This window comes from Prionailurus bengalensis, chromosome A1 (genome assembly GCF_016509475.1).
Source record: "Prionailurus bengalensis isolate Pbe53 chromosome A1, Fcat_Pben_1.1_paternal_pri, whole genome shotgun sequence".
In the NCBI taxonomy this organism is placed as follows: Eukaryota; Metazoa; Chordata; class Mammalia; order Carnivora; family Felidae; genus Prionailurus; species Prionailurus bengalensis.
The window spans coordinates 142929858-142953732 of NC_057343.1; the positions used below are offsets into that span (position 1 = coordinate 142929858).

The 23875-nt window shown below is 34.3% G+C and overlaps 1 protein-coding gene across 3 annotated transcripts in view; it reads right to left on the reverse strand.

Moving 5' to 3' along the window:
- AP3B1 (adaptor related protein complex 3 subunit beta 1) overlaps window positions 1-23875 on the reverse strand; it is a 262894-nt gene that overhangs the window by 177212 nt on the left and 61807 nt on the right. For all 3 annotated transcript variants that reach the window (XM_043592664.1, XM_043592657.1, XM_043592673.1), the window contains exons 4-7: window positions 16674-16769; window positions 15537-15697; window positions 12642-12708; window positions 3244-3426 (exon numbers count right to left, since the gene is read on the reverse strand). In XM_043592664.1, the coding sequence (XP_043448599.1) occupies window positions 3244-3426; window positions 12642-12708; window positions 15537-15697; window positions 16674-16769 (507 nt within the window). The remainder of the gene's footprint in view (window positions 1-3243; window positions 3427-12641; window positions 12709-15536; window positions 15698-16673; window positions 16770-23875) is intronic.

Below are 23875 nucleotides of genomic sequence, written 5' to 3' on the forward strand. Positions count from 1 at the left end.
GCTTTCTACAACATGAGAACTGAAAAATGAAAGCAGATATAAATGCAGAATCCTCCCAAGTTTCTTCCAGCTTCATGATTCAGGCTGCCGAATTTTAAAGTCAAAATTACCATGTACAGTCCTAAAAAGATGGATGCAAATTAAAGTGTAAGCCATAAACTCTCCAAGACTACCAGTGCTTGGACTGCTCCCTCAAAAGTTGCTCAGTGAAACAGAATTCTAACAGGCCACAGAGAAAGTCTGAGATGGGTTAACTCAAAGAGTAAGCATGAACATGGTCTAAATGATGATAACCATTTGAACTTTAATTTTATAAAATGTATCTGTGCTAAAAGTCTAACATCTTGGACAATCCCTTGCTTCTAATACTGCAATAAAGAATGACCCTTTCAAATCTTTCCCGCTGGTACCGAACAGAATACATATGTATACAAAGAGACACAAGCCTGTTATCTTGATTATTTTGGAATCAACTGATACCACTTTAAATTAACAAATAAAGTGAAATATGTTATCCAAAGTAAAATTTATAACCACTACAACAACGGAAATTAAGCAGTTGCCTCTAAGGGGTCAACCAAGAGGTTATGATACGAGAAGGACGACTTCGCTTTTATTTCACCATGTGCCTCACCTCGTTGTACAATTAAAAAAAAAAGTTATGTTTATAGTTACCTAAACCCTTAGAAATCTTCTATTTTTAGTAAGGTTTTCTTGTCTTTTTTTTTTCTTTAAGCCAAGGAATCTTTCTCAAAGGAAGCCATATTCAAAGCTGTATATGAAGGGCGGACAAAGATGAAGGCTGCTCTGTCTGGAACAGAAGCAAGAACCCAGAGAGCTGCAGAGTCTAGACTACCACTGTCCCCCCGCCCCCCACCACCACCCCGGGGTTGTTCCTGTGGCAATGTTACAGCATCCTGAGGCCTGAGGTGCACATCTGAAAACGAGTGAATTAAGTCTATTAACCACATAAGGTAGAGAAAATGCCAAGGTCAGAATGCAAGTAAGTGGCAAAGGTAAGAAATTACTGAGCCCAGTTTCAATGTACCCAGGACAATGACCGGATTTCATCTCATGTTTGTAATAATTAATGTCCAAAGAATCCACATGTGAAAACACAAGGAATACATATGGCCCCAATTTGCCAAATTATCTGTCAAAAGAGTAAATATATATGGCAGTACAAAATTTAACTTCCTGGCTTTGTAAATAGCTTTAAGCATGACTTTTATGTAAAATAACATGAAATATAATTCAAGGAACAGAAACACAAATAGACAAACTACAAAAATAGAGATTTTAAAGTCTGTTACATATTTTTAGAAGATATGGCAAGGAAAGATTTTAACTGTAATTTCTACATAATAACAAAGCAAAGGATCATTTGCATACAGATACTGAAAATGATTTGATGGTGACAGGGAAGTAAAATTTAAAATCTTATCAAAGAATGACAGTGGTTAGATAAGGCAAAATTACTTTATAATAACCTTACAACAGGAAAACAAAATATCTAAAGAGCACTCTGGAAAAGGACCTGCTGAAATCAAACAAGCTATCATTAGCAACAAAAATCTCTCGTCAAAGTTATCATTTACATGAAAGGGCCAAGACTTTTATAGCACTGGCATGTCGTTGCTTAATCCAGCAAAAGTGCCATCAGAAATTCACTTTGCTCAATGATTAATACAATTTATTTTATATGAAAAGCAATCAATTTAAGAGTCTTATATGGCATGAGACTTTTATATATGAATAACTCAAAACATACTTCAATTTTAAATAACCTAAATACTTTCTTAATATTAAAATTAAGATGGAGTCCGTAATACAGATAGTCTTCTGGATAAAGATATACTTTAAAAATTTTTAAATACTTTTTAGTATGAATAATACTTAGTTACCGTAAAAAGCACTGATGAATATTTTAAACATTTAAACTTCTTGAAACATCTGAAAGTTTAACATGACATCTTAAAGTATGTACTATGAACATTCCTCCATTGTACATATGTTTTCCACTTCCTTTATTTCTAAATAACAAAAGTGAAATGTAGTAAGCACTCAAGCCCTACGCTTAAGTTTCTATACAAACCATTATGACATAATTGGGGGATTTTTGATCTTTTACTTTTTACACAGTTGATTTTAAAAATCTATTATAGATTTTACTTTTAAAAAAGTATTATACTTTTTTTTAATTTAAATGTAGTTGACACATGTTCCATTAGTTTCAGGTGTACAACATAGAGATTCCACAACTCTACACATTCTGCTGTGCTCACCACAAGTGTAGCTACCATCTGTCACCATACAACACTATTACGATACTACTGAATATATTGCCTGCGCTGTACCTTTCATCTCCATGACTTATTCATTCCATAATTGGAAGCCTGTACTTCCCACTCCCTTTCACTCATTTTGTCCAACCTCCCTCCCACCCACTTCCACCTGCTTTTGAAAAAGACAAAAAAGAAATATCACAAGATGAGAATGAATGTGCTAGTCTTATAAGATTTAATGATTTCTTTTTTTAAACAAGTTTAAAACTTACACTTAAATATTAAATATATACACACAGAGATCGCTATTGCAAACTATGCAGTAAAATTTTTTCAATCGTCAATAAAGTAACAAGAAGGTATGTGTCTAGGTAGGTATACCTCTAATGTTAATACGCACAAAGAAAACAACTTCATTTTAAGGCATATTTAATTATTAATTTTACTAAAATTCTATCAGCTTAAGTGAAAAAAAGGAAAACAAACATTTTAAAATACAAAACTAGGAAAAAGTAGTTTAAAAGGTCAGTAATATTTACCATTAAAGGCAAGATATTCTCTTAAATTTACATGTGCTAGAAGCACATTACCCACTTGTATCATTGAATCACTTGAGCAGTTGAGACTTAAAGATATGAAAGCAACAAACTGCAAAAAAAATCCATGATTTGGCAATATCCCTGAAAACACTGTATCACGCTGCTGCTCCTAACAAGGGCCTCCTGCCAGGTATCATACTAAAAGTTTATACACTATGTCATTAAAGACAGGTCAATCGGTACCAAAATAATGAAAAATTATCCTTGCGTTTATATTTATTTTCTGCTTTCCAAAAGAACATAAGAAAAAAAAGTCCTCCATAAATATGCAGACTTCTATTATCTTACTCCTATACACATTTTTAAAAGCCCATCCATGTTCTTAATCTTCATTAAGTGGAAGATTGTTCAACACTTACCTCTTTCCAAGGACTGACAAACTGTGTACGAGCATATCGAGTTAGCATGTGGATTATGACAACCTGCCCCCACTCTTCTACATCAACTAGTAAATTACAGAGCTTGCGGTAATTCTTGTGAATCAGATCTATTCTATCCGGGCATACTTCTTCAAAAGCCATCACAACACTGCCAGCTACCAGCTAGAAAAGAAAGAAATAGTAACTCATTAAAAAATGTGTCTAGGGAATCTTCCTCCCCATCAAAGATTCTATTTAGGCATTACAGAGATACAATCAGTGTTATGACAATGAATGTTTAAAGAATTCAGTTATTTAATTAACAAAATGATTGTCTAAATAACAAATTTTAAGTGTCACTCACTCAAAGAATTTTTATAGCTGTAACATGTCTGAAAAGCTAATACTTTCCTGAAGTATTACAATTAGAGAAGTATCAGTGCTACAAATCCAACAATTTTTTTGTCACGTTAAATATCAATGAATTGTTCACACATGGATGGACTCAACATATTCGTCATGTACATTTTTCATTTTTAAGCTAACCTAAATTCCAATCTAAAGATTTATTATTTAGTACATAACATTCAGAAAAATCAAGACAATAACAAAGACCACATCATGTCAGTTTAAAATGAGAATGACAATGAATTCATCTTAAAGTGTATGAGGAACTTGTAAGTGTTTCTGGTACAAAACACTTTCAAATCTTCAACATTTTAATCCACCTGTTAATTTTTACCAATATATTTACAAAGAAAATACAAAGGCTAAAATTTTATATAACCTATATAACAATGTGTATAAATTGAAATAATATATTACCAACAAAAGACAGCTCCCTCAAAGACCAATTAATGAACCATAAATGCTGTTTTGTAATTGTCATACAAAGTGGTAAAATTAAGATATCTTTGGTATAAAGATACAAGCTAAGCAGAATACATAATATACAAATACTTCTATATATGTACCATTGATATATGTGCAGTTAGCCAAAATGTAATACTGTTGAAAAAATAAATTAATATCATATTCTTTCTAAACACTAGGGATCTTCATTTTAGTGTCTAAAATTTCCCCAATGACTTAAAATAAGCAATTAAATAGAAATGTAACTTACTGAAATGGTACTTTTTGAAAAATATTAGATACAATGATATTCGTATTTTTAGTGTTTGTCCCTCTACTTGGCTGACATTTAGTTTATTAATATGCAACCAACAATACAATTGAAAGAAAACAGCTCAGAATATAGACTTGCTATTATGCTAAACAAGTTTCCAGTCCTGTGGGGATTTTATGAATTACCAATCAGTATAAACGTGAAGCCGCATTTATTGACTCCAGCCCTGCCCATGTACTGGTGCCTGCTGGTCCCAGCATGAATGCACTTCAATCGAAAAAGCAAAGAATTGATTATTTGTGTGAACTAAATAAAAAATGTATTATACATATAATTTCCCATTTGCTATTGATATGGAAAGGATGTTAAGTTCATGTTTTCATCTCCACATTTTGATATCTTCTGCATAAATCACTCTTCAAAAATTATATTCTGTGATAATCATATTTCTAAATGCTTAGAATTAGTATTATTTAAAAATCCCTTAAAAACAACTAAGTTTATGACCTCAAACTATAGAATAACTTAGTATTTGTGAAACAGATTATCCATCTATATATTTTATATTTAGGCCAATCTTACATTAAGACACACATATGAATTCGTAAAGGATATTAAAGTACAAAAATAAATAATACCACTTAGAATACAATAGTCAGTGAAATTGAAGCAGCAATCCAACAAAGTTTCTATTAAAGAAATACTATGTAAAATCAAGTTATTTTGCCTAACACTACCAGATTTTTTTCAAAGTGGTTAGTAGACACCAAACAATTAAAAGAAAAATCAGCTACCAAAAGGTATTAAATTTATGACACCAAGAGCTATAGGTACAACATAATTCTGAAGTATTAACAGAAAACATGGAAAAAGAAACTAATTACTCAAGTACAAATAAAGTTTAAGAAAACACAAAAATAATTCGGAAGAATATAAAGAAAAGTACCTTCACAAAATAAAACTGACCATTTTAGATATTTTATCGTATGGATTTAACAAACTGACCCTAGGCTAACCAATGCCAGAATCGATAATTTTGGTCTATTAAATGTTCAATATTCTATAAAACTTCCAGAATTAAAATAAAATGATCTACTCAGATTTTAAAACCAAAAATATTGGTTTCCCAAAAACACACAGTTAATTTCCATCTCACTGTGTCAATAGTAGCTTTTTATATAAGGTGAAAAATAAATCACTCCAACAAAACTAGCAATGAGCTCATCAAATTCAAATGCAGTTTTCCATTTATGTATTTTTTATATTAAAGCTATAAACATGGTTCATTTATCTTCCCTTGGTTGCCACGTTTTTCTGTGCTGTTGCTATGAACTTCAGCCATTAGCTGTGCTCCAAGGTAAACTACATGAACCATCAACAAAAGTGACACCCCATCTATGGAGTTCATATTTTCTCCAGATTATCCATGCTAGTTGACAAGCTGGTAATGAAAAAAATCACACTAAGCAAATGGTTCCTCTAATAACAATAAATTTTCTATAAAATTATGAAGGGTACAAAACGTTTCCTTGCATCTATTTTGTCATGAATTCTAATTAACGTTGCAAAAACCTGAGAGTGCTGGGTCATCACAAGAAGTGCATCAAGGTTTGATTGATAATATGGTATAAGTTGGCCAATGCTGCCAAGATTTTCTTCTCTTAAATTAATGGCCATCCAACCTGCCCTAATCATACAGCCCAAATGATATTCCCCTTCTTATTTCAATTTTCTTGAGGCATGGAAAATGGGAAAGATCAGTCATTTATCTTCTAATAGCTGGATAATAGATCTATCACAATAAAACATCTGCACAAAATCAGAGGTGTGGGTTTTTTTTTCGCCCACTACAGTGAAGCTTTTACCAACATTAAATCAATAACCTATAAAATGGTGTCTTACCCCTATAATTTAGTTACGAACTACCAATATATTCATTAAACATCATTTTGTAAATTAAGGAGAAACTCTGTCATAAAAAATATATATAAACAACTAAGTTTTCCAGTAAGCAATGACCTAATCTGTGTTCTTAAGAAACTCTGTTTTCTATTAGAAAGTTAAATGCTATCAAAAGGATTTCTTTACAATTAACCTGAAAGGAAAAGGAAATAATACCACCCTGCTTTTGAGGTATTCTAAATAAAAGATGTCCACTGCTATGTTTAAATTGTTCAACAAATATGGATTTCTACCTTAAAGAAAAACCAGAGAAAGTATTAAAATTTAAAAATGAATTTACAATAGAATATCAAAAAAGGTATATAGTAAAGAAGTGTTCAAGATATGTTAAATAGAGAATATAGGATAAAAATAGTAAATCTAGAAATATACAATAAAGAAATTATGTAAAAAACATCTTGTAACTGTTGATTGAGGATAATGGAACATAAACAACATACTCTCTTTTAATTTCACTGACTATAACTGTGAGGTGTCTTTCAAAATTTAAAGATAATCTTCAGACAACAGTTACCTAAGTAACCCTAAAATGTTCTAGTTATTTTACCATAACCCTTATATTCCTTAACCATAACTATATTCCTTAAACCAAAGTTATGTATTTTTAGGAAAGGACTATTCATATGATAAATTTTGGTCTTACTCTAGTAAAATGGAAAGAGCATTCTATTTTAGTTATGTTTGTATTTCTATCTTTCCTTAAAATGAGAATTATAGAACTGTCTTTGAGAACTTATTAGAAAGTCTTCATTTAGGCTAAAAGAAGCAACAGAAGGTGTATCTCATAGCCAATATGTTAAGTAAAGAAAAGTTTTTAAACAGATTAACACCTTTCAAATTGATATTTGTCAGCAGCAATAGCAATGTCAACATGACAATAATAATCCCCAAAAGCTCCTGATGATAACAAATAAATTCCTTTTCAAAATGTGGAAATAAATCAGACCTAGTTCCCTTAAATGGGAAATTTTTAAACAAAAATTATTTGGAATTCTTACTGTTTTAAATGTCAATACCGATACTAACTTGGGAGAGAAAGGAAATACAGCTGTCTTCCTTCAACAAAGAATTACAAGAGACAAGACTAAGTAATCATAAAGCTAAAATCCCTATATATATATATGCATAAATACCAGAATATTTTAAACCTTTCTACCACAGAATGTAATCATACAAAGGAAAAAATTATCACAAAATATTCTCAAAACATAATTAATTTAAATAATGGGTAAGCAAGTTTAATGGTACCTAGGTAAACATGAATCTCCCATCCCAAAGCCAGAAAAAACAAAGATGAAAAACTGTCCTAAGCATAACTAAAAAACAAAGAATCCCCAAACTTCAAATTACATGTAAGTAGAAAAATAAGCCCTAAATGCCAGAGAGTTATCTTTCATGCTTATATCATAAAAACTCATAAAGACGTGTGGCAGTCAGGAAAAAACTGCCTTTACCAAAACAGTCAGAAGTTGGTGGTGAGCAAAAGAAAGAACTAAAATCAACAGGAGGAAAAGAAAGAGTATTCTAAGTGTAAACATACTATCTAAGATTCCTCATGGATCACAGTGGATTACAAAGTAGAAATTTCAAGGGGGTAGGAGATGGAGGGTAGATTCAATGAGATTGTCTTGGAAAAGAAAAATTTCAAGAAGAAAACAGTTAAAAAAGAGGTAGAGAAAGAGGAATTCCTTAGAAAATGTAAGGTGACAGAAAAGAAGAAATAAGAGGAGGAAATTCAGAAGAACAACAACAAAATCAAAATAACTTTAGGACATACACCCCTTCCTACATGCTTTCCCGCAAAACAGCCATCTAATAAAAAAGCATACTGTGATATTCTGTCAAAAACGGTTTTCTTGTGCTAGGAATCTTGCAAACTACCTCAAACTCAAACCACCAACCCTGTCCAAAGAAAATGTAAAGATGTGAGTAATCTACAAGTGTTGAAAACAGAAAATGAAAATCAAAACAATTCAACTGATGAAAATTGCCCACACAAAAAATTAATAACAAAACAAAAGAAAACTGTCTAACACAACACTCCAAAATGAAGTACCCTCAACGAAGTGTATGAAGATCAGAAAAATGAACGTGAATCAGAAATTCATAAACAGAGAAAAGAAATAAACAAAAGACATCAGGAAGAAATGTAACAGGAGTTGACTGAAACCAGGAAAGAAACTGAGAGGGGAAGAAAATAATCAGACATGATGATTAAACTGCAAGGTGCCCCTGCAAGAAAACAGCTGAATGAAAATTTAATAAAGGGAATTAAAGAAAAGTAGGAAGAAAAAAAAAACCCACAGTGGTTGAAATGTAAGACAGGCAAAGAAGATCCAACCTACATAAAATTTAAATCCCTGAAGAAATGAAAGTAACAACTAAGCAGAAGTAATGTTTAAAACTATGATCTTAAAAAAAACAAAACAAAACAACAACAACAAAAACTTTGCCAGAAACCTACATTTTAAAAACATTCAATGAGTACCAGGAAAAAAAACTAACCCACATCAAATAACCCTGAGACACCATTTAAAACCATTAGGTCTCAAAGATAAAGAGGAAATCATCAGGGTCAGCATCTTACTTAACGCAGACACATTACGGACACTTTCCTTTAGACTGAAATAAGACAAGGATGCCCACCATCTCCACTTCTACTGAATATTATACTAATACTAGTAAGTACCCAAGTATATAATTACACAAGAGAAATTAATTAGTCATTAGAGTTGGAAAAGAAGAAGTGAAATCACTCTATTAGCAGACATTATATTTTCTAGAATAAACCATGAATAAAATAATTAAATCAAACAATAAAAGAACTTGGTAAAGGAGCAGGATATAAAATTACCATAGAGAAGATCAATAGCCCTTTTTATATACCAATATAACAAGTTCAATGATATAAGGATGAAGCAATTTCAATTTACAGTAACATCAAAGAAGACTACATATCAATACAACTCTAAACCAATATTTAACTCAATTAGCAGTCCACATCTCACCACTTCCCACAAAGGCACATGCTAGCAATTCTGAAACACTTTGTCTGCATCTTGGGACGGAACAAGTAACTAAATATATTGTCAATAATGAAAGCCACATTTTTTAATGTTGGAGAAGGAAGCTGAAAAGGCAAGAGGCTAGAAGGAATCCTGGGCTGTTGTACTGGAATTAGAGGCATCTGTGTAAACTTTGCCACTTAATACAGATAGAAAAATAGATATAGATGTCCTTTTAATTAAAAACTACATAAACATGTAAGTAACACTTTAGGAAAAAGGAGTGCCTCATATAAGAGACCATCAAAGCCCCCAAAAGATCTGCTCGTGAACACTGAATATGATGTATACCACTTGGGAAGCAAAATACTAAAAATGATAGTAAACCCATAATTACCATCACCAAAAAGTACCAAATTAATTCCACAACCATTCAACAAATATTAAATACCTACTATGAACAAGTACTCAATGTTTTCTACTATATTTTAGAAATAAATGGTCAGAAATCAATAACCGACTATCTCAAATTTACAAAAAATATATATCCTTTACATTCTTTTTGTGTCATTTATTTCTTACTTGGAATATTTATTTAATCCCCTTTTACAGCACAAGGCACTATAATGAGGGTTTTACATACAACAGCTCTTTCAACACAAATAAAACTTTATACATTAGAAATTATAAGCCACACAAATTTGGGAACTGAGATTTATGAAGGCTTAATACATAGCTACCATGGGGCAGAAGTGTAGGACAAACCCAATTCTGTCTAATTCCAAAGACTGTAATTTCTGGCTGTGGCGTATCTTGTTTGGGAAGACATGCACACATATACATTTCATTCATGATTTCATTCCTGGGCCATGCAACAAATTTCTTTTAGTCTATAATGCAAGAGAAATCATGGTAAATTACATTAAAATAAAGGATCTGTTTCTTATAGATCTTACTCTATTCTCCACGGTTTATACCAAATGTCTTGCATATCAAAGAAATAAATGTTTTTATATTATTAATAAAACCAAATTAACCATAATACTGATTTCTAATCTGGGTCCTAGAAGAGAGTAACAAGTATGCCACACCGAAGACAAAAAAAGAGGGGTATCTGGGTGGCACAGTCAGTTGAGTGTCCAGCTCTTGATTTTGGCTCAGGTCATGATCTCATGGTCATGGGATTGAGCCCCACATTGGGCTCCATGTGGAGCCTGATTGGGATTCTCTCTCTCCTCTCTGCCCCTCCACACACTCATGCTCTCTCTTCTCTCTCTCTCTCAAATTAAATAAACATTTTTAAATAGGAATTAAATTTCTTTTCTATCTTCATTTATTGGGCAAATTTATATTTGTTTACCTCCTACATTACATCAAACAGTATAGAAGAAATACAATGAAGATTTCTATTACATTATAGACACAAAAAAATTTGCTGGATGGGTTAGGATCCCACCCATAATTTCAAGTAAAATACAGTATTTTCAAAGTACATAGTGGAAAAAAGAAAAGTACATAGTGAAAAACTTATTAAAGAAATTAAAATGTTCAAAAGAATATATTTACTTATAAAAAAAAGTAGTAAAGGAGGAACAAGGTACAAAAAAGGTAGGATACAGAAAAGCAATAAACAGCAGCTATAAATTCAACTATGTTAATAACATTAAATGTAAATGGATGAAACCATGTAATCAAAAGGCACATAGTGTCACAGTGAATTAAAAACTATATGGTGTCTATAAGAGACACATATTAGATTCAAAACTACTAACAGGTTGACAGTAAAAGCAAAGAAAAAGATGTATCATGTAAACAGCAACCATAAGGAAGCTGAAATGCTATATAGACAAAACAGACTTTAAAACAAAAAGTGTTATTAGAAACAGAGAGACATTTATAATGACAAAAGGAAGATTAAAAACAATTATAAATATACATGCACCTAACATCAGGGCTCCTAAATATATTAAACAGTGACAGAATTGAAGGGAGAAAACAGACAGCTCTACAATAATAGGAGACTTCAATACTTCACTTTAAATAATGGATACAACCACCAGGCAAAAGATCAATAAACAGAAGACCTGAACAACACGATAAACCAATTAGACCTAACATGTATCTACAGAAATACTCCACCCACCAACAGCAGATTATACATTCCTCCCAAGTGCACAATCAACATTTTCCCGGATAAACCATATGTTAAGCCATACAACAATAGCTATATGAGGCTAGTGGCTACTCTATTAGACAGCTGCTATGCACAGATACACATGCTACTTGATGACAGCATCCTAAGACACGTAGAAATCCTTTTCCTTGATAGTGTCAGCTGCGGGGGTGGGTACAGAAGCCTCCATCGAAGATACCAGATCCTCCAGAGGTCGGCTCACAGACCCCATGGGTCATCACTATTATGAGATCTCATTATCACTACACTCAAAGAACAGGAGTGGGGAAAGGAGGGGGAAGAGATACATACATTCACGAAAGATGACAACATTAGCCAGTAAGCTCACTCTTACCAGAAATAAAACAGTCATGCACATATGAAAATGTTTCAGAATATTTTTAAATAGGCTCTATGCCCAGTACGGAGCCCATAGAGTATTTTTTAATATTTAAAATATTTAAAAATACACATTTATAATACTAAAACATACTCCTCTAAAAGAGGTATTTTTTAGTATTTCTTTAATACTTCTTAGTACTTCATTTTAAAACAATTATTTGTTTCCAGCTGATTCAACCTTTAAAAATCCTAATAAATCATCGCTTGAAATAAAAACTTTGGCACTAAAAGCAGTCAACAATTCAGTCACAGATTAAAGAAAGGATTTTTGTTTCCAACTTGTTCTTCTTCAGACTCTGATGATGAAACGTGTAACAAGCTAAAATTCTAAATGTAATACTTCTCTTCTAAAGTCATTTTTTTCCTTCACGGATTTTAATAAGGCCCATTAATATTTATACCATTTTCAAATCAGTAAGAATAATTATATCAAATATACAGTACAGTAAAATTATACTATACAAATAAAACACAGTTTTACTGAGGCGCCTGGGTGGCTCAATCAGTTAAACGTCCAACTCTTGATTTCAGATTTCAGCTCAGGTCATGACCTCACGGTTCATGGGATCCAGCCCCACAATGGGCTCTGCACTCAGAGAATGGAGACTGACTGGGATTCGCTCTCTTCCTCTCTCTCTGCCCCTTGCCCACTTGCACACGCATACAAATAAATGAACTTAAAACACACACACACAAATTCTACTTTGATATAAAAAAAGGTATCACTTACTGTACTTTTATCCTTTAAAAGTTTTTCAATTACTTCAATTAACATTTCCTTCTGCTCTGGATCAAGGCTAAAACATAAAAAGAAAAGAACACACATTAACATTTTTCCCTTTAATTCTAATTTTAAATGAAGCTAATCATTTCAAGAATATTAAGAAATTTGTTTAGGGGGGAAGGAGAGCAAGAATTACGTGAAGATAGAAAACAAATCTGAAATAAAATGGGATGTTTTTCTCCCAAATGTGTCCTAATCTTTTTCTTTAAAGTTGCTCGTATTGGGGCACCTGGGTGGTTCAGTCGGTTAAGCTTCCGACTCTGTCTCAGGTCATATCTAGCAGTTTGTGAGTTCGAGCCCCAAATTAGGCTCTGTGCTGACAGCTCGGAGCCTGCTTCAGATTCTGTGTCTCCCTCTCTCTCTGCACCTTCCATGCTCACACTCCGTCTCTCTCTCTCTCAAACATGAATAAACGTTAAAAAAAAAATTATAAAGTTGCTCATATTAACTAAATCCAGATACTAATAACATTAAGACAGTATCAAGTTCAGGGGCGCCTAGGTGGCTCAGTCAGTTAAGCCTCCAACTTCAGCTCAGATCATGATCTCATGGGTTCGTGAGTTTGAGCCCCACATCAGGCTCTCTGCTGTCAGCTCAGAGCCCGCTTCAGAAACTCTGTCCCCTTCTCTATCTTCCCCTCCCCCACTCATGCTTGCTTTCTCTCTCTCAAAAATAAATAAACATTAAAAACAAATAAATATCAAGTTCACTTCTAAAAATAGTTGGAAAATCTTAAAAATGTAATTACAAGTAGATAAAGTACAAATTCTTTTTTTAACCAAGGGAGAAAAGTTAATAAGACAGTGATCATTGCTGACTATGGATATACTACGGTCAAAAACAGAGAATTCCCAAATAAGAATTTTGTTATCATTTTAGTTCAGTAATGAACTAAATGTATTACAAAATCTGACATCTAAAACCAAAAACTATAAGGCATATATATATACATACATATATATATGTATATGTATATATATGTATGTATATATATATATATACATACATATATATGTATATGTATATATATGTATGTATATATATATATATACACACACATATATATACACACACACACACATATATAAAAAATTAGGAAATGCCTCCTATTAGTAGCTCTAAGCACTGAAATATTGACAATATAATTTCTTCCTAACATGTAAGTCAAATGTCCATTTACTGAGAACCTGAAGAATGGGAATATAAAGGTAAATAAGACTGCCTAGTAAAGAAAGTCCCAAACATAAGCATACCACATAACAGAGATATGTATAAGGGATTACAGGAATAACAAGAGCACCAATGGAGGCAGGAGGGTTTCTTATAAAAAGTGACATCTCGGATGAATCTTAACAATTTGACTTTAGAACTAAAGAAAGGAGAAAATTTTCCAGGTAAAGACTAAACAGATGGTAATAAGATAAAAATATTTTATGTAGAGGACGAATAGCCAGTACCAAGCTACTCAATTCCAGGCAAGGAGAATAAGGGCTGAAGCTGGAGAGGTAAAACAGGGTCCAGTGACGGACTTATAATCCATCATAGTAAGCTTGGATCTTATTCTGCAAGCATGTAAAAAGAAGAGTGATAAGTATGATATAACTTTGACAGTTAACCTGAGTTAATGAGTTTTTACTTTTTATACACTTATTATAAGTTTATTGCTAACCATTATAATTATCTGAACAAACCTTTTAATTCTTTCAAATTCTAGCTCCGGTCTCCCTTCTCCAAGCAGTCTTTCCTAACCCCACTTCATTACATCTTTACATTATGAAGCCCTGATCACCTCTGAGCCATATCCTATCAAAATCTGGTTCGTGTAGGGCACCTGGGTGGCTCAGTCAGTTAAGCATCCAACTTTGGCTCAGGTCATGATCTCATGGTCTGTGACTTCAAGCCCAGTGGCAGGCTCTATGCTGACAGCTCAGAGCCTGGAGTGGAGCCTGCTTCAGATTCTGTGTCTCCCTCTCTCTGCCGCTCCCCCACTCGTGCTCTGTCTCTCTCTCTCAAATATAAATAAACATTAAAAAAATCACGGCCTTTGTGTGCGTGTGTGTGTGCATCATATGCTAATATCTTATTTAATTATAAACTGCCTTTCATTGTTTTATTTTTTTCACCAAATATGTGTTAATACACCCTCTACCATTTTCATACACCTTACACATATAACCTGACACCAAAACCACAAAATGATCTTGATAAAAGCTTGTGGAATCAATGGTAACAGAAATTAATACCAAATTATTACAGATAATAACTCTTTTACTTAAGCAATTTGTTTCCCACAAACATCGAGGCATCATATGATATTTTAATAAATATCATACAAATATGGTATGGTGCTGTATTTCAAAATGAGCATTTTAAAATTCAATAAAATACCTCTAGACAAGAATCAAGCAAGGAAGGGAACATCAGAAAGGAATGGAAAGAAGGATGGAAAAGGTGGAAGAAAGGAGAACAAAGTAAGCTGAAAAGATAATACGCATAAGATTCTACCCTATAATGAACAGAAAAAAATCTTAAGTTTCTGATAATTTATGTGTATGTGTACATGACAGACACACTACAAAAATGACAATTAAAATTCCATTCAGTTTTAAGTTATAAAATCTATACATTATCACAGGTCCTAACAGGCTCACAAGTAAAAACCAGGATAGGGTCTCTATAACCCAAATAAAATTAAAGATGTCTAAAGAATGTGAGGAGAAAAACAGTCACTGGGTTTTGCTTAGTATAAGGATAAGCCTTAATTATAAGGCTAATAAAATAAGCCTCCATGGGCTATAACATTCCATATAACATTTTTGGTATTATTAACAAAGCACCTACCTGTACAATTTCTGTATTGCATGGGCTGCATTCTTCCTAACATATGGTGATAAATCAGCAGAAGCCTCCTTAATAGCAAGCATCATAATAGGTACAATAATTGGTACTCTAATACTTGACAGAACTCTCAAAGCACTTGCACGGATTAGTTGATTTGGGTCCTAGAAAGAGTGTAAAAATATGCATCAAAATCTCAAGTTTAATATTTCAAAGACATCTCTATGAGACAGCTAACAGGTGCTCACAGGATTCAATGTAACAACACATATACACACACACACACACACACACACACACACACACACACACACACACTATTTAAAGAACCAGTATATGAACACTGGATAAGGAAAAAGAGTTACTAAATGTTTATTTCTTTGAACAAGAAAAGTAATGGTTATAATTCTAGTTGATCATTCATTACTAAACATGTTGGGTTTTTAGAGTTTCACAATGACACAACGCTGCAGGCTATAAATTTTCTCTTTCAAAAGTCACATCCCAACTGAGGGTTGATGGGGGGTGATGGGTATTGAGGAGGGCACCTTTTGGGATGAGCACTGGGTGTTGTATGGAAACCAATTTGACGATAAATTTCATATATTGAAAAAAAAAAAAAAGTCACATCCCGGGGCGCCTGGGTGGCTCAGTCGGCCACCGACTTCAGCTCAGGTCACGATCTCACGGTCCGTGAGTTCGAGCCCCGCGTCGGGCTCTGGGATGATGGCTCAGAGCCTGGAGCCTGTTTCCGATTCTGTGTCTCCCTCTCTCTCTGCCCCTCCCCCGTTCATGCTCTCTCTCTGTCTCAAAAATAAATAAACTTAAAAAAAAAAAAAAGTCACATCCCCTCACTGCACACTTTCAACAATTAGGTATAGTGATGAAGAGTTCTTGGATGCATGATAAGGATTACGAAGAACATAAAGAAACATGTAGAAAATGAAACAGAGAGAAAAATCTAGTTGGTTATATACATATTATTTTCTGAGGACACTGAATAGGCAATGTGAGAGGCCTTTCAAGTCTTTCAAAACAATACTGCGCCAGTTAGTAGATTACTGGTCCACTTCTTTAAATAACACACCTTCAGCTTTGCACAAATCTTGTAGCTATTTGCTGGCTCACTCTACTATTTACCTTCAGAGCTCGCTGAAAAGTGCTTATGGACAAGAGTGCCAGATCCTGCTGTTCTTCAGCATACCGGACCAGGTAAACATACACTAACTTCTTGATCTGTTAAAAAAAAAAAGAAAAGAAAAAAATCACGTAATCCTAGCCAGACTGAAAATTAAAAATTCATTATTTTGTATACCAAATCCATTCTCAATTTTTGTGAAATAAAATAACTGAACCTGGTCATAGCTTATATTGTGATATAAAGATAATATACTGTAGCATGAGGAATGGCAACAGAAAAAACTTGTGAAATAAGCATTTTGATAATCCAATCTATAACAGCAACATGTTGTTCTGTAACAACATTCCAAAAAGTCTTGAGGGTTAACTTACTTCAAGCTTATATACTCCTTGCTTGCTGACCTAAGTCCCTTTGGTCCTGAGATGAACTAACCTACTCTTCTTGAGATCTGCAGACCACCGGCCTTAAGGAGAGAAGGACCAGGCTTTCCCAAAAGAGAAGTCCTGACCATATTTGATGCCAGCAGGTCTGTTCGGGGTCCTGTTGACATACGCCATTCCCCCAGGCACCACCTCCTCCTGCAGACAGCCTACCCCCAACCCCCAAAACCCCACTTAGAACCTTCCCCTTTGAAACCTTCTGGGTTTGCCTGGACAGGAAAGATGGTCTCTGGGACATGAGTCCACCATCTTCCCAGGCTGCTGGCTTCCTGAATAAAGTGACATTTCCTTTCCCACCATCACTTGTCCTTCTACTGATTTTCAAGCAGTGAGCAGGTGAACCTGAGTTCAGAACCAGTTCTCTGTCGGGTAACACTTTCTCTCAAAGGGAATAAAAAAAATCCCTGAGCAAAACTCAGACAAGAATATTAAGGGGCGCCTGGGTGGCTCAGTTGGTTGAGTGTCTGACTCTTGATTTTGGCTCAGGTCATGATCTCATAGTTCATGGAATTGAGCCCCGTGTTGGGTTCTGCGCTGACCTCACAAAACCTGCTTGAGATTCTGTCTCCTTCTCTGTCTGTCCCTCACTGGCTCTCTCTCTCTCTCTCTCTCTCTCAAAATAAAGAAAAATAAACTTAAAAAAGAAAAAGAACATTCTTTAAATGTTATATTAAAATGTAACTGAATTATAAAAGTATTTTCAAAATGAAGGATAAAAATACTAGAAAGAACTTGGATTCTATCCTCTAGCTACATGGTATATATATGAACTTATGTCTCCTCATCAAAAGGTGTTGGAGCCGCAACTCTGATTGTATGGTAATATTCACATTCACATTCCAATATATATTGCATGATATTTTCAGCTCAGTAAGAATAAGGTATGACAATACCAATTTAATGTGATAAAAACTCCATAAGACTGGGAGTATCTGACAACTGTTCTAAATGGCAATTTAATCAGTTAAGTCTAAAACAGCATTATGATGAACAGAAAAATTAAATAAAAATTAAAATGTGAGTCGAAATTCATCAACTGCTTCCTTCTGACATAGCTCATACACTATAATCTTCCTTCTGAAATATCTTCAGATACCACTGCCTGAGTAGTTTTTTTATGCATCAGCAGAGTACAGACCTAAAAGTTTATGGAATGTTCAAAGAGCACAGGAAATGAGGGGAAGTAACTGGAAATAGCTGGAATTGATGCTAGAAAGGAAAAAGAGTGCTACACCAGGCCATATTTTATGTCATACTAACCAATATGAACTTCTTTAAAGACAACTACTTCCTTCATACTCCACTTTCCTCTGACACAACACAGTTTTGTTGTAAGTAAGCGCTAGGCCCAACGTGGGGCTTGCACTTACAACCCCAAGATCAAGAGTCGTGTGCTCTACCAACTAAGCCAGCCAGGTACCCCAACACAGCATAGTTTTGAGTTCCTTCACTATCCTGTTTGCTTTCTTCTGAACTCACTCCAATTTGTCTATATTTCTTTCAGTGTAGAACCCCAAACTACAAATGAAGTTTAAGTAGAACAAACAAGTTAAGGCTACGTTCCATGTAAGGTGCTTCCACTGACACAACTAAATCTTAAAAATAAAAATATACATTTTCTAAAAGTACACTGACTACATTAAGCCATACTGAGTAAATATCCTGGTGGGGTTTTTCTCTTTTAAAAAGAAATGGTGCTAAACACACCATTTTAAGTTGATACCAATCCATTTTTCTATACTATATAGACAGGGTTATAGATGAAAGTAACAAAAAAATTATCTCCAAATACTCTTCAGTGGTGAATGGATCGACAAAGTCCTAAAAACAAAACTAAAACCCTTAAAAAATTAAAACTCAGTGCCCAATGCAGTCCATCATCTGCCCCAAAATTCCTTTCTTCGCAACCAGGTATTTAAGTTCCTAAGATTACAACAATGCCAAAAGACAATAAACACTTCCTAGTTGACTGATTTGTAGCATTTTCAATATACCAAATCAACACACAGACACATGTAAGATACTTCCCAAATCCATCTTAGGATGAACATGGGGCTACTTAATGCAGGAACCATTCCTATTCACCTGTATATTCGCAGAACCTGTCATAATGGCTGGCATGTAGTAAGAGCTCAATAATTAGCTGAATGAAACATCACAGCCCAGTGGTATACTGAAAAAATTTAAGGCTGTTCTCATTAGATTGCTATATCAGGAATCTAACTTCCACCAATGGTTATAATTCACCAAAGAGATTCCTAGATAAAACACCAACATACTGTGAGAAAATGATGCATATTAAGAAGATTGTCTCCAGGGGCGCCTGGGTGGCTCAGTCGGTTGGGCGGCCGACTTCGGCTCAGGTCATGATCTCACAGTCCGTGAGTTCAAGCCCCGTGTCGGGCTCTGTGCTGACAGCTCAGAGCCTGGAACCTGTTTCAGATTCTGTGTCTCCCTCTCTCTCTGCCCCTTCCCCACTCACGCTCTGTCTCTCTCTGTCTCAGAAATAAATAAAAACATTAAAAAAAAAAAAAAAAAAGAAGAAGATTGTCTCCAAAAGTCTTTAACTTGTAAATTATTGTTTTGCTTTGATAGAGAGCACAAGAGCATAAGCGGGAGAGAGGGGCAGATGGGGAAGGGGAGAAAAGGTGAGAGAGAGAGAGAGAAAGAGAGAGAGAGAAAGAGAAAGAGAGAGAATCTCAAGCAGGTTCCACGCCCAGCAGACAGCCCGACACGGGACTCAATCCCATGACCCTGGGACCATGACCTGAGTCAAAATCAAGAGTCAGACATTCAACCGACTAAGCCACCCAGGCACCCCTAACTTGTGGGATTTTTAAAAATTAATCATTTAAAATGTTCTTTCTTTATATTAATTATATTCAGACCCAGTCTACAGTTCTCTGGAAAGTTTTGGAAGAAATAGGTTAGAGTCCACCCATCCCCTCATCTTCCTGTGATTTATTTCTCAGCAACACCTTTATTTACGAAGTAACTGTACAGCCAACTTTTAAAGCTGAATTATGAACTCCAGAATATATCCAGGGGTTTATATTGGCAACACTGAAACATTCAGAACCACAGCTGAGCTAGCAGGCATTGCTGTAATTACTGACTATTGGAGAAGGACTTTTGTGCCTGTTATAGCAAAAAGCATAACAATATTAAATCACAGAAGGTTGCAAAACACCAAATTTGTTCTAGTTCTGTTATAAGAATCAATCAATATTGACCACAAGAGGCCTGTGCACTGACTGGCTGCAGGTGTGCAGAGAAAGCCTAGTTTCCCTGAAACCATTCTGTGACCAGAAATGGGAGTACTTAAAGCTCCGTGACTACACCATTCTCTGATCAGTTACCTCCATTCAATGTTACAACACTCCTTGCTGTAAAGCTAATCATAGCAGAGCCCCAGTAGGCTGGCAGAACACAGGCAGATCTGTTTAATTAGTTTATCAATACTAGTACATCAAACTTCATGAGTTATTGACTAAACCTTTGATTATTTTTGTACTATAACCACTGATTGCTTACTAGGTAACTTTTGGTATCATTTGACATCAAATGGAAGATGACGTACAGCTTAACTGTGTGTCTAAGGCAGCATGTACTTATAAAAATGAAATTTTGCACTTGATAGCAATGAAACATCAGTCAATTCTCTAAACATAAATTTTAAAAAGCTTATGTCAGTTTTCTCATATTAGAGGATTAAGCATGTTTCAAAAAACAACGTAATTCAAGAACAAAAGAAACCCAAACAAATACACCAATAATTATGTTTATAGGGACATTTTTGTTGCAGAACATTACACAGTATATGAGAATCTGAGTGTAAAGGGAAGAGATGAACAAATAGGAAAGTTCTATTATAACTACCTGAACAGTACAAACAGTTTTGGATGAACAATAAATAACATAGAATTTTCTGTTTACAAGAAGACTAGAAGTCCAGGGGGAACTAGTTAATTTACTACCAATTTCTAAGGACTTCCTCATTTCTACCCATCTCTAAGTCATAAGAATAGTTATATCAATGCCAGATACCTCCCAAAGGATAGCTAACACCAGATGTTGATAAGGGGCCAAAGTCACTAAGGGAGAGGAGGAGGAAGAAAGCATCAAGCAGGAAGGATGGCTCTAAAAAGGGGAATGGTCTAAGATGGGTTCTGAAGCCAAGCCACCTGGCTTTGGATTCTGACTGTGAAATATGACCTTTATCTGATAATTTAACCTCTCTGTTACCTTGTCCTCATATATAAAATATGGGAAATGACAGAATCAACCTCACAGAGTTATTTGTGACGATAAAATGAGTTGATATATGTAAGGTACTAACAACCTCGCACAGAAAGCATCTTTTAATGCTTTCTCTAGCATTTCTCTAGAGACTCTAGTCCTAAAACACTAAGATAACAGCTCTACCTATATCTCACAATTTTTCTAAGTCAAATCTCAATTTTTTTCAGATACCTGCACTTACATCAGAAGCCATAAAACAACATCAAATTAGAAGCTCAAGATAGCATGACCATAATACATCAAAGAGAGTTTAACTCTTGATATTATCAATTCAGAAATATATAGTAATAAGCATACAAATATTGTTTAATAAATATCTATTAAATTAATGACAAGTCAAGTTTGCAAATACTAGATTACATACATATAGCCTACATTTCTCCTATTAATTGGACTCTTAGAAAGAGTGGTTTATCAAGTTAATTTAAGTCCAATATTAAATTAATTGTTTTGATTTTAATTTACCCGAGTCAGTCAAATTGATTTTATGATGACTAATCATTTTGGTAGCAAAATTCACCTATTCCAAATATATAATGTATTTATTATCTAATAAAAATTTATGTATTCTTGAATAAGTCTCTAAAAATGGGTTTGAATTATATATGTTTAAAACCCTATAATATTTTCTAATAATGTTAAAATGGTGAAGGAAAAATAATTATTTATATATGTAAATGTGTACTCTAGAAATGTATAAAATATACTTTGCTTTATTTTTCCAGATCTTGAATATGTAAATGCAAGATTATTTAAACTAACTTACCTTATACGAGAAAAAACTATTTTTTTTAAATTTTTTTTTTAATGTTTATTTATTTTTGAGACAGAGAGAGACAGAGCATGAACGGGGGAGGGGCAGAGAGAGAGGGAGACACAGAATCGGAAACAGGCTCCAGGCTCTGAGCGGTCAGCACAGAGCCCGACGCGGGGCTCGAACTCACGGACTGTGAGATCGCCACCTGAGCCGAAGTCGGCCGCTTAACCGACTGAGCCACCCAGGCGCCCCGAGAAAAAACTATTTAAACTACTAGTATACTTTATATTAGAGACATAGCAACACCAATTCACTGTCATAGTGTTAAAATAATATCTAAGAGTCCACTTCACGTCAATCTTGTATTTGTATTATATACAAATGAAGTGTGACCTAGCTACTCCTATTGCTGTACTTAAAAAATTCATCATTCTCATCGTGATTATTTTATTCACTCTTATTCTTTCCTGTACCTAAGCAATTGTTTCCTTTAAAAAAAATGCCTCATTTTTACAACTAAAACTACTTAAGCACTGACTATAAAGTTGCTAATGGTACATAGCTCACTCAGTATATTCTGGCCGTAAAGCACTAGAAGACACTGCTATAGAAGTCTGATACAGAGACTGGAAAAGATGATGAAAATTTTCAAGTACGTCACCACTTATAAATTGAAAATTCCACACAGAAAGTAGGGTAAGCTGAGCCTAATGTTTCATTTGATCAATAACATTCCATGTATTTTTAAGGCTTTAGAAACAGTTAACAGATTTTGATGAAGCTGTAATTTAATAATAACTGAGAGACCTGATTTACTCTCCTGCCTTAACCAAACAGAATATCAGGGGCAGGAAATGTAACAATAGTTTCCTATGTTGGACAACAAGCAGTACAGAACTGTGAACCCAGAGAGAGGGAAAAGTCAAGCTGAGTACTATCACTAAGCATAAGTCTATCAGCACAGGGGGGCAACTCAAACAGAATTCAGAAGATTCACTGTGCTGAGGAGACAAGAGACGAAAGTTCAGAGGCCAAGGTTGCTCAAATTTGCAGAGCAAAAAAACAAATAGGAAGAAACTTCACAGAGACAGTGAGAGGGAGAGAGAGAGCACACACACACTACAGAGGACCACCATCAAGTCTTAAACGAAGCCCTGACATGCACAAGAAAGAGTGACATAAAACTACCTGAGGCCAGACCAATCAATCAATCAATGAATCAATAACACCAAAAACAAACACAAGAAAAAGTACACATAAGATATCTTAAAGATCACAAAGAACTAGGATTAGTTCGTGCTCCTACCAGCCAGAGAAAATGTCTCATAAATACACAGCCTGCTGAGTAGAATCCCAAGAAGGCATCACTTTAGGAGTGGGATTAAATTAATCTAAACTAAAAATATTTCTGAGCTCCCTAATAAAGCTTAAATGTATGCTTTGAAAGAATCAAATAATTCCACATAACTGTGTGCCACAAACAAAAAAAAGCCAACACAATTTAAAGGAATACAACAAAATCCACCAACCAGCCACATAAATTTCACAATGTTTAGCATCCAATTAATTAAAAAATTAGGAAAATATGAATCATAACCATGAGAAAAATCAATCTATAGAAAAAGACTCAAGTGATAGAAAGGATAGAAGTAGCAGAGAGGCGCCTGGCTGGCTCAGTCAGTAGAGCATGTGACTCTTGATC